This window comes from Columba livia, chromosome 1 (genome assembly GCF_036013475.1).
Source record: "Columba livia isolate bColLiv1 breed racing homer chromosome 1, bColLiv1.pat.W.v2, whole genome shotgun sequence".
NCBI lineage: Eukaryota > Metazoa > Chordata > Aves > Columbiformes > Columbidae > Columba > Columba livia.
Genome location: NC_088602.1, coordinates 28,501,942 through 28,514,397, shown reverse-complemented (window position 1 = coordinate 28,514,397; position 12,456 = coordinate 28,501,942). Strand labels below are relative to the sequence as shown.

General features: G+C 46.1%; 1 protein-coding gene across 1 annotated transcript in view; it reads right to left on the bottom strand.

The window, feature by feature from the left end:
* The window catches only part of FREM2 (FRAS1 related extracellular matrix 2), a 133,920-nt gene extending 127,197 nt beyond the window's left edge, over nt 1-6,723 (bottom strand). Inside the window, exon 1 of the mRNA XM_021286899.2 lies at nt 1,408-6,723. Within this exon, the coding sequence (XP_021142574.2) occupies nt 1,408-6,556 (5,149 nt within the window). The 5' untranslated portion in view covers nt 6,557-6,723. The remainder of the gene's footprint in view (nt 1-1,407) is intronic.
* Nucleotides 6,724-12,456: the final 5,733 nt, after the last annotated feature.

Here is a 12,456-nt window from a genome sequence, read left to right as displayed (position 1 = left end):
GATAGCAACTGCATTTTGGTCATCTGACAAACATGTACCTGGCCACATGGCACGAAAGAGAATGGAATACGTATCTATCCTGACTGTCCCTCCCTTGAAAAAATGAGGTATCCCTGTGCTATGGAGTGGTCTGCTTTCAAGGAACATCCACTCAGTAATTCTACATTCTCCAATGCAGAAGAAAACACACTAAAAAGGTGATAATCTGTTTATTTGCTAACTCCAATTCTCTTCTCTTTCTCACTTATTCTCACAATACTTTTAATACTACTCACAGTTCCACTGGAACCTTACATTTAACCTTACATGTGGTGGTTCCCAAAGTTTAGACATGGTCTGGTCCTTCTTCATCCTGTTTTTTGGACTAACACTGCAAAACTTACGGCAATCCAACCATTCAAAAGTTCATCAGGCCTGTTTGCAAGATTTGGTGTATGTGACAAGAATACCTCCACAGCCAAGATGGTAACATGGAACACATACCAATATGGGCTCTGTGAAATGAAATACAGACAACTACAAGCATTCATCTCTAGCTTTGCCACCTCCACAGCCTGGCCTGTCTGTGCCCCTTTAATTTTGAGTCTCCATGCAGTTGTTCTGTCTGCTCATTCCCCAGCTGCAGGGTGCTCCAAGAAACCTAATTCCATTTTTAATTAACCAGCTATTAACTCATTGCAAAGTAACATGGAAAATTCTCTGGAGAATAGCTAATGCACCCCTTTCAATTAAAGTTACCGCATAGCCTGTGTTGAGGCTTTATTTCAGAACATAGGGCACATGTGGTTTTCATACTATTTATACCACCTAGTATATTAATTCCATGTAAAAAAGTAAGCACCACTGACATATTTTTAAAGCATTTACATTACCTTTTCATTTACCACAAACACTTTGTGGTTAAGATTTGTGTAATTAAGGCAACAAATGCAGTCATAATATATTATTTCCCCATGTTTGGGAAATGATTTTGCTTTTATAGTTCAGTGTGCTCAGACTGTACAGCAACTGATACCCTCCCTAGCCATGGTATGACCATTAGTTAATAATAGCTTGGCCACTCCTTTAGCTTTTTCTAAATAAAACTGTTTAAAGAAGGCACTCAGCCTCTGAAGATCTGGAACCATATGCAGATCTATCTATCACTGATAGAAAGTCCAAATACTAGTTATTTGGATGGTAAGCTCTGCAAAGCAAAGATGCTCCTTTATTCAGTGTTTATCCAGTAGACCATTTCTCCTATTTAAAGCTGTCACAGATGCAATAAATAATAAAAAGAACTAAAAAATAATAAAGCCATTATACATCATTTAATTGTTGGGAAGTTTCTGCTATCAATTACTATAGAGTTTAGCATGAAAAATAATGTTTTCAGTGATTTAAAGAAAGCACAGAGTATTGTAATACCTTGGGTGAACTGGCTGATGCTATGGTTGCCTTTCCCCAGGTGGATCAGGAAGCCATGGCGCGGACCCTCTGTGATTCTGATCTTAAGAGTAACATGTGCGCTGTCCCTGTCTTCCACTTTAAGCACCTTGTTGGTAATTAGAAATCCAATGTGACCTGTGGCCAAAATACGGAGAGTCTGAGCACCCTTATTTATTACAACTTGAGGTACACTGTTGTCCACAGCCATTATTCGAATCTTCATAGTTTGAGGTTTCCTCGTTTCAAACACAGTGTTGGGGAAGACATAGAAATCAGTATGAGTGCCATCTGTAACAGTGAAAGAGAAGCTGTCCTCAACCGAGTCTGTGCCGTCATGCTTGTAGCTGATTAGATTTTCATTTAGATCTTGTTTGGTGAAGGTGGTGACTGGCCTGGAATTATTGAACATGATCTGACCATGAACTGGTATTTGAGTGATGATAAATTTTAGCAATGCATCAGGTGTATCTCTGTCCTCTGCAGTCAGTTCAAATGGGGTTATCAGTTTGTGTTCATTTTCGCTCACCACCAGGTTATGGATTGTGACAATGGGCTTCTTATTGTCCACATCACTGATAGAAATTCTGAAAGTACGAAATACAGGGTTATAGCCATCAGTCACCTCGAACTCAAAGCTGTCCATTTTCACTTCATCTTCTGAAGTGTGAATGTAATAGACTTTATTGCCTGCTAATAGGAGTTGAGTAAAAGTGGAGATGGGTACCCCAGGCTGATCTGTGCATTCAAGATGGCCACGAACAGGTGCTCTGGTAATAGTGAAAACTAAGTTCTCATCTGGACTATTCAGGTCACTGGTGCTAAGCAAATCAGTAGTAAGGGTTACCTTTCCTCCTTCCTTCAAAGAAACTCCTTTGCTGATTACATCTGGGAAGACAATATCAATGCTACCAATTGTCACATAAAAGTAGCGGTCAATTAGAGGATTTATTCCATCTGTCACATCAAACTTGATAAGATCACGAACTCCTTCTTGGCCAAAATGCATATATCGAATTAAGTTTCTATCCACTTCATCTTGGGTGAAGTTCATCCCCAAAGTGATATTCTCAACTCCACCTGAAGGCTTTTTTCTCTGCAAGAGGCCTTGTCCTGGCCCATATCTTATAATATACGTCAAGGTTTTGTCCTCAGAATCCAGGTCAGTAGCCTTCAATATTCTGTTATGAATAGTTCTAGTTTCCCCTATTTCTATTTCCAAGCCATCGTTGATGGCCATTCTGGGCGTCTCATCATCTACAGGAATAACCATGATGAATACCGTTTTCTTAACAGTATGTTTACCATCTGTGAGTTTCACCTCAAAACTGTCCTCCTTTGTCTCAGAGTCATCATGTTGATAGAGTATGTTGGAGCTCTCTGTTATCTGATCCAACACGAAGCTCTCCACTAGGACACTTCCATTGACCAGCTGGTTCACAATGTGGCCATGCCTGGGAAGCCTGGTGATTGTGAACGTTAACTCATCAGCAGGGATGTCCGCATCAGCTGCGTTGAGGATAGGGGTATCAATAACCAGGCTCATGCCTTCCATCACAACAAACTCTCGCGTAAAGATTTCAGGCTCTTCATCATTGATCGGCATAATGACAATGGGGAAAAAGTGCCGTTGGGAAAAGTTAATGCCATCAGAACAGCGGAAAGCAAATTTGTCTTCAACAGGTTCTACACCCTTGTGTATACTCTGGACATAAAAAATGTGCCCTTGACGGAGGTCTTTCAGGGTAAAAGCACTTATAGCGACACCTGCTCTGGATTTTTCAGATCCTGGGGCTGGAGAGATATTCTCTACGTACCCAGATGTGGGCTGAGCAACAATGGTGCAGAGTATATCATCATTAGGAGTATCCGCATCTTTAGCCCTGAGATGAGCAGGAGTAATGACCCGTTTGTCACCTTCCATTACCATGAACTGCTCCTCCATAAAAATCTCTGGGGCTTGACTGTCAACAGGAAGAATGGTCACCAAGACTGAAATACCTTGAACAACATTGCCTCTAACACTCCACTTCTCAGACAGGTCAGACAAGGTAAGATTGAAGGTATCTTCTTTGGGCAGAAGGCCTATTTCACCACCAGTGTGAGCATATACCACAGCACCATCCAGCAAATCTCTCTGGGAAAATGTCTCTGCAGGCACCCCTTGGACCAAGATTTTCCCATGCTGAGGAGGACCCTCTACAATGAAAGTCAACATTAAGTCATCTGTATCCTCATCCGTGCCTTGAATGACATTAGCAGTGATTTCAGAAGCACCATTCTCCAGCACATCCAGGTAGGAACCGAGAGTGCCTGGGGGCAACCGTAGCGTAGGAACCTCATCATCAACTGGGTGCACGTTCATTTTCAGTGTGATGGGCACAAAATGAACCCCATCACTCACATCAAGCCTGCAGGTATCACTGTTGGTCTCAGCTCCACTGTGCACATAAACCACCCTGCCTTGTCTGATATCCTCCAGGCCAAAGACACCTCCTGGAATCAAACTGTACCCAGAAAGTCGCAACTGGCCATACCGAGGAGCCTGGGTCAGGATAAATCTGAGACGGGCAAGCTCAGTGTCTGTGTCACTAGCATCCAGCTCAGTTGGACTAAGGACATAGCTGCCTCCCTCAGGCAAAGTGAAGCCAGTATTAGTGATTTCAGGAGGCTGGTTATCCACAGGTTGCAGGTAGATGGTGAAAGTCCCTTCGGCTGCATTGCCAGCTGCATCTTGCACTTGATACTGAAACTGAATCAAATGAGGAGCCACTCCCAGCTCTTCCTGTGGGGGTCGGTACGATATCTTGTGATGATTTATCTGGGCTTGGGTGAAGTGGGTAACTTCCACAGAGTGATCCTCAGTAAGCACAAGGGATCCAAGGCGGGCTCCATACACATCTGGAGGGTGGTTAGGATCAGTGTCAGTGGGGGGCTGGGTTATTGTGTAGCGGAGTTCACGGTCCCCTGAATCCTGATCTATGTAACATAAGTGCTTCCTCCGGAGTGGGGTCACCTGCTGTTCCGCAACTATTAAGTGCAGGCTGCTGCTACTATGCAGCTCTGGGGCTAATCTGTCAACAGGATGTACCCGAATCACAAAAGTCTGTGGTCCAGAGCGGTTGGGTGGGTCATTGTCATCCTGGACTCTGAAGACAAACTGGTCCAACACAACCCCAGGGCCAGGGCTGTGAGGCCCGAAGTGGTGGTAATAGAGACGCCCTTCCACAATGTCCTGCTGTAGCCACTCTCTCACTGGCTTTTCGTAGATTAGGGAGCTCCCTGCTAAACTCGGCACCCTCCTCCAAGAAAAGCCCTCATCTTCTTCCTCCTCTTCCCAGCCAGGAGGTGGCTGTGCTTGACGGAGGAGGAGCTGCCCAGCAGTGGGGCCAGACTCCACTGTGAAGAGCAGGATGGCATCCTGTGAGTCAATGTCAGTGGCACTAAGAGCACGGGTGGTAATGGGCACTGTTTCACCCTCAGCCATGGCCAGCCCTGTGTTAGCATTGAGTAGGGGCGGCTGGTCATCAGTGGGCACCAGAGTAATGGGGAAAAGGAATTCAACATGGTGGCGAGAGCCACCATCTTCCAGCCGCAGCACCAAGTTGTCACTGAGTGGAGACTCGCTGCCATCATGCTGGTAAATGACCCGGCCTGCTGCTAGCTCAGCCACTGTGAAGTGTTTACGAGGGGCAGCAGGTACTGGCGTGTCCTCCAGCAGAGTGAGGTAGCCATGCCTCAGCCCTGCCACCACACTCACCCGCACCTGCTCAATGTCATCCTCATCACTGATCACCAGGTTGGGGCTGGGACCAGGGCCTGAGAGAGGCCGCGACTGCCCCTCATAGAGCACGAGGCCAGTGTTGCGGGTCACCACAGGTGCCAGAGTATTCATGGGTTTCACCACAATCACAAAGGCAAAGGGCTCTGAGGCAGCACCTTCTGGGTCCAACACCTCCAGCTCGAGCTCAAAGAGTCGTTCCCGATCAGAGTCCTCCGTGGGTGGCTGGTAGGCAATGCGCAGCTCCTTCACATCCCGCTGGCTGAAGGAGGAGACAGGTAAACTCCGGTCGTCTGTGCTGACCATGTGGCCCTGGCCAGGGCCAAAGGGAGAGGTGATGTTGAAGAGCAGCAGGTCTGGTGGTGATTCAGCATCCTCAGCTGCCAGCATATCAGGTGTGAGGGCGGTGAGGACAAACTGGTCCACCTCCATCATGAGCATGGCCAGGAAGCTAGGTTTGGGGGCCACATTCTCAGTCCCGGCCCGGATTCGCACAAGCACCTGGAAGTACTCGCGCTTCAGCAGTGCCCCACCTCCCGCCGCCTCCCACAGCTCTGCCACCAGCGGCACCAGGTCACGGTTGGGGGAGCCGCCGCCTGCCGTGTGCCGGTAGCGCAGCCCCAGGCGCAGGAACTCTTCGCAGTCCCACATCACGGCGGGTACCGGGCCGCCCCCCGCCGCCTCCCCACCCGCGGCCGCCGATGCCGCCGCCGGGGGGAAGTTGAGGATCTCTCCGTAGCGGGGCAGCCCGGCCAGCGGCGGCAGCAGGCCCACCCGGCAGCGCTGCCGGCCCGGCTCGAAGGCGAACTCCAGGCTGCGGGCGTCCAGAGGGTTGCTGGTGCCCCGCAGGCGTTCCACGGTAAGCGGCAGGTTGCGGGTGACGATCTCCAGCTGGGTGAACAGCACCTCCACCTCCAGCACCAGGGGCAGCACCAGGGCGCGGCTCGGGGAGTCGTAGCGCAGCTGCAGGCGGACGCGGTCCCGCGCGGGGCTGCGGCCGCCCAGGTGCCAGTACCGCACCTCGTGGGCCCCGAAGTCGCAGGGGAAGCGCCTGGGGCTCAGGCGGCCCGGGCGCTGCCACAGCGGGTCCTCGTCCAGCACGGTGAGGTGGCACCGGTCACCCGGCTGCACCTGTAGCACCAGGTCCCGTGCGGGGTCCAGCCAGGTGGAGCGGCCCAGGGGCACCCGCAGTCCGCGGTTGGCCACCACGACGGAGGCCGCCTCCGGCGTCCACGATGAGGAGACGGCGGCGCTGCCTGGCGGCGGCTGCGACGCCCCCACACAGACGAAGCCGGCGAGCAGCAGCAAACCGGCCAGCAGCCGCCGCGGCGCGGCGGGGAAAGCCTGCATCGTCCTTGCCGGCGGAGCGAAGCGCCGGGAGCTGCCGGCAGCGGCGTCTGCGCTGCGCAGGGCCGAGTCGCAGCCGCGCTCCTGCCGCCGGTGCGGCCCGTCCGCAAACACTCGCCCCACGCACGAACTGCACTCTGAGGGGCGCGCGCGCCCGGCTCTGGAGGGGAGCCCCGCGAGCTGCGAAGCCCCACCCTGCGCCTCCGAGCGACCAATAGACTCCCGCGGGGGGCGAAGCCCTCTGGTTCGATTGGACAGAGCAGTTTGTCAATCTTGCAAGGTAGAGGGGCACAGCCTCCTCCTCCCTCCCCCGGCCCTTCGACAGGTTGTTCTGTGGAAGTGGCCGAGAAAGTGACGCGCCGGGCCCTGGCCGTGCGGGAACCGGGTGGGGAGGCGGGGGACCACGGATCTCACTGCCAGTGCTGGTCGCTTTGATGGCAGCCACCGCGGGAAAGGCGCCGCGGACCGCCCGGAGGCCGGCTGGGGGGTGCTGCTTGCCCGGGGCGGAGGAGCGCACCTCTGCCAGCTCCGGGAGGCAGTGGGAGCGCCCCACCGCTCCGCGCCTCCCCGCTCTCGCCTTAAATCCTGGCTCCCTGGTGCAGAATTAGAGCGGGGCTGTCCATGAGTCACCACGGAGCAGGGCTCGGGGTTTCCCTTCCCCTTAGGATATGGGGCGACAGGTGAACGCGGGGCGGCAACGGCCGCGGGTAACGGCTGCCCCCGCGTTCCCTCGGCGGCAGGAGCGGGGCTGCCCGGGAACCGGTTACCGGGGGACGGGGAGGAGAAAGGTGCCCGAGAGAAACCGGGGCGGGTGAGGCCGGGAGAAGCGCCCCGGAGCTGCCGGCGGAGCGGCGTGGGGGTGGCGGTGTGGAGACCCGCCTGCCGGCACCGCCTCTCTTTGTGCAGAAAGAAAACGGATAAACATCCTCGGGGCAAAACACATTCGTTAATATCCAGTTTCATTCCTCGGAGGTGACTAGTGACAGCACTGAGTGAAGAAAAGCTGCACAGTATTTCTACCATCTTGTGTCTGCACTTATAAAACATATTAATAAGAGCCTGAGCTAGCAGGAGTTACTTGCCTTTTAAAATTCCTAATGGCAGGCTGGCTTTTTATTCACCTTCGCTCACAGCTGCTAAAATTCTTTCTTGTTAATGAAATGTGATACACAGTCGTTTTGTATGTTTTGATTTGGGTTTTGTTGTTGTTTGTTTTAAAAAAGGTTTCTAACAGTAGAAAAGTGAAAAATACTAAGGAGGAGCAGATTCAAAAAGGACCTAAGGCTGTTTGGAAATTACTTTGTGTAAATTTATGATGCCTTCTTTTAAAATAATCTTTGAAGGTATCTTTCAAAGGTGGAGCAACATTATGGCATGTGATCTTGTTTCCTGTATGAAAAACTTGAATTTTGGATTTCAGATGTGGGCACAGTCAGCCACATATATATATAAATATATATAAAAATATATATAAATATATATATATAAATATATATAAATATTCATTCCAACAAATAATTCAGCTTGGTTTGGGTTAGGGGGACATCAGCAGACATCTGTTGTACAACACTGGGTTATTGTAGTATGTGAGATACCTTTATATTGTATTATTGACATACCCGTGGAAAACTGCAGAAAGTTATTTTGTTAATCGGGTCTATACTGAATTATGGACTTTAATACTGCTTCAGGAGATAGTAATTCTAGTAGTTAGATATCTAATAAGTTAAGCAACACTAATACAATTTCTTCACCCTTATGAGGCACTCACCCTGGATTTCGACAAGTTAATTTCTTATTTCTGAATCTCAAAGGAAGGTAATTCAATAGAAAAAAGTTGAATCCCAGGACCAAGGATCTCCCATAGTTTCACAAACATGGTGTTAGTATCTCTTCTTGTCAAAGATTACAATATTCAGGATGGAGTGATCAGAATTGCCTAGATACGACGGTCTAGTGTCAAGTCCTGGGTTCTGTTTTAAATAAATTATTAACAAACAAACTGCAAACAAACCGCAAACAAACAACTGACCCAGCACAGAGATCTGAGGTAGCATCAGGGTGATTTGAGGGCATATCTGCCTACATAGGCATAAATAGCTTAACTTATTAAAGAAATGTATAGTATCTGATTCCAAATTTAACCTGTAGTAAAATCAGATTTTACAGAAGCAATGTTCAGTAGAAATCTTCATATTTATTCACTTAAAGGGAGAAATATTTTCCTTGTTTTCAAAACAAACTCCATTTTGCAGAGTTTGCCACTCAAACCATGTGTGTATATATGAGTGTGTAGAGAGACTTAGAGAAAAAGGGTAATAAACCTCTTAAAAACATCATCTAGCTTTTTTATTTGTTGTTCTAGCAGAAGAAAAAAAATGAGGTATGTAATAAAAAGCACTTTTTTTTTTCAGTTTTTAATATTCTTAGACTGTTAGGGATAGCAGGTAAACAGGTACCTTTAAAATGTTTGTCTTTAATGTTGATGTGTTTTGAACCAAGTTTGTAACAGAGCGATCTCTTCTCTGTTAAAGTCAGGCCAATATTTGTTGTGATGTTATCAAGACATCTCATCTGAGACATCTCTTTTCAGTTAGTAAAGAGAGTTAGAGAAATCTGGTAGGTGAGGGAAAAACTTTTGCAATACTTGTGTTGAAAGTAAATGCAGAAAGGCATTCTAACAAATAAATGTTTGAGAGATTTAGCTTCTTAACTGAAAAACAAAACCAAAACCTCAAGAGAAAAGCAGTGAAGAGATGGGATTGACCCATCTCTCATAGAGGAATTTCTTATTTTCAGTAGTCATAGGGTCAGATTTTTTGACCTCTATTATCTCCATGACCAAATAGTAAATCTCCATGGACAAACAGGAGAAGTCCTCTTAATTTTTAGCAGTTGCTGTCTTGTCAAACAAGTCAATGAGCACTTGTGCCACAGGCCAAGTACAAAGTGCAAGATGTGTTGTTTTGTTTTGTTTTTCCTTTTCAGAAGACAACATAAAGTAAAAAGTGCTCCAGGTTATGAAGTTGATAAGAATTTTGAAAGGATTTTCCTTGAGTTGCTGACTGATTGGCTTCTGCCAACACTTGTGCTCAAATCGTACTTGAAGAAAATTAATCTTGGCTAAATTCTGATCTTATGACTTGGCTGTAAATCCAAAGCGTTTTCCTACCAATTGTCTCTGAAGTCCATGTAATAAATCAAAATTGAGGCCAATAGCAAGTCCATTGGTCTTTTAAAACACATTTTTGGTGAATAAAGTAACTGTGAAAAAAAAAAAAAAAAGAGTGTACATGTCCCTGTGTGAAAGCTTGCAGCTCTGCTACACTACTACGCTGTATTTCTGAATCTAACCAGAAAGCTTTAAGACAAAGAAGACCTGGTCATTTATCAGAATATTAATAAATGAAAATGTGTTCTTGGAAATCTAGTGATGAATCTTCTGATATAAATTACCTGTGAGGTTCAGCAGGATAAATCTATATTTTAAGACATTTATTTATTTAAAAATGAATGAAAATTATTATTTTCTTAAATATAACCCTTTCTGAGAGCATCTGGCTTCTGATTTTGATGATGAATCACAGATTTATATTCCTTATTGAAACCGATAAAACTCTCAGTTCCTGTGTAAGGCAAACAGAAGTTCACTGTTCACCAAGTCTACATATGACTTTACAGTTATCAAAGACTGCCCTCTGTTGATATAGTGTAATCTTAACATCTTAATGGTAACAAAACCCAATTTTTATTATTACATCGCTTTTTGCAAGAGTTCTGTACTTAATGATAAAATTAATTCCAGAGATGCTCCTCTAATAAATTAGTAAAAATTGAACAATTTTGATGATTAAATACTGGGAAAGGAGATTAAATACAACATAAAAATGTCAGAGGTTTTTAACATTTTCCAAATAGACAGCATGAATATTTCATAACTTACAAGTGCAAAAAGATGTGCCATCTCCTGCCAAGGTATATTAACTATCTTGCCAAGGAAATAAGGAGGGCAGGGAGAGAGGATGGAAACAGCAAATGAGATTCATGGGAGCATATGGACACACTTATCAGTTGTACAAGTAATTTTGCTATTACAATTCAACCCTGACGGCCATGTAAATGCAAGATGAAGTACCTACCGTGGCACAAAAAATATTTTCTTCATCAACAATATGACAGGTGACTTGGTGTGCAAAGACCAAATAACGCTCCTGTATACATAACCTGCTGAAACAAAGTAAAAATTGAAAATATTAAATCAGCCAGATGAGAGAGTATCTCAGTTCCCTGTATGTAGCTGTACTTAACCAACAACTGTTCTGTTGCTTTGTTACTCACTTTTTCTTCTCTAATTTCATTAATGAATCATAGAATCACAGAATTATAGAATTGTTTTGGTTGGAAGAGACCCTCAAGATCATCAAGTCCAACCATAACCTAAATCTGGCACTAAATCTTGTCCCTCATCTGTACATCTTTTAAACACCTCCAGGGATGGTGACTCCACCACTTCCCGGGGCAGCCTGTTCAACTGCTTCACAACCCTTCCCACAAATAAATTTTTCCTAATATCCAATCTAAACCTCCCCCGATGCTCACTTGCTACCTGGGAGAAGAGACCAACACCCTCCATGCTACAACCTCCTTTCGGGTAGTTGTAGACAGCGATAAGGTCTCCCCTCAGCCTCCTTTTCTCCAGGCTAAACAGCCCCAGTTCCCTCAGCCGCTCCTCATCAGACTCATGCTCCAGGCCCCTCACCAGCCTCATTGCCCTTCTCTGAATTCACTCCAGCACCTCATTGTCTTTCTCATGATGAAGGGCCCAAAACTGAACACAGGATTCAAGGTGCAGCCTCATCAGTGCCAAGTACAGTGGAACAATCACTTCTGTAGTCCTGCCAGCCACACTATTCCTGATGCATCACAGGATGCTGTTGGCCTTTTTGGCCACCTAGGCACACTGATGTCTTATGTTCAGCTAACTGTTGACCAATTATGCAAATGGATGTTTATAAATTATCAAGCATAGTTTTTTGCCTGAGTATATGCAAGTGTACTGCTGAACTGTAACTTTCAGTCATCCTTTTTCTGCCGAATATCTCAAGAAGCAGAGTGGCTGACTCTGGAATCCTCTTCTTCCCGAGATGTCTTCTTTACTATCATACTCTGTAAATGTAGCATTGTCTTGTACTGTTCTCTACTTTTTTCATGACTTCTGTTTCAGTCCAAATATCCGTTGCTATGAAGGCAGTTGTGTTTCTGAAAAGTCCAACATAACTAAATCTTGCATCCACAGTTTGATTTCCCTTTGCCTCAGGTAAATCTTTTCCTTGTAGTGTGAAGAAGCTTCACTGGCTTCTGTCAGGGTAAGGTTTCATTCCTTGACTAGTAAAATGGTTATATTCTGTTCTGCGAGTTGTTTTCTGTTGATGCTGGGATGAGTGTAATGCTGGTTTCTACATTTCGTGTACCTACAGTAAATGTTACTACATAACCCAGCCAACATTAACTCCAAAACCCAGTCCAAAATCACCCTCCATAAGCTCTTCTTAGACTTTCGTCTTACTACCTTATGTTCCTGCTGCTGCTGCCACAGTAATTGTTTTCACCTGCCTAGCACTGGCATCCTGCCCACCCTCCATGTCTCTAGTGCTTTTTTTGTGTCAACCTTGGCTCTTTGAAAACCTACTTTTCAAGTCAACCTTCAAGCTCCTTCCCACTTTAGATGTCATCAATAGCAATGTATTTTCTTTGACTTTTTTTTTCTCCTCTGCCTTTTGATCACTCTTTCTCTTTTTGTTTCAAAGCCAAAATACAACTTCTTGATATCCTCTTAACAATTAGAAAAGACTTGGTAATTTACTGGAGTAAATAAGTAGCTCCATCAAGCTTCCTTACCTATG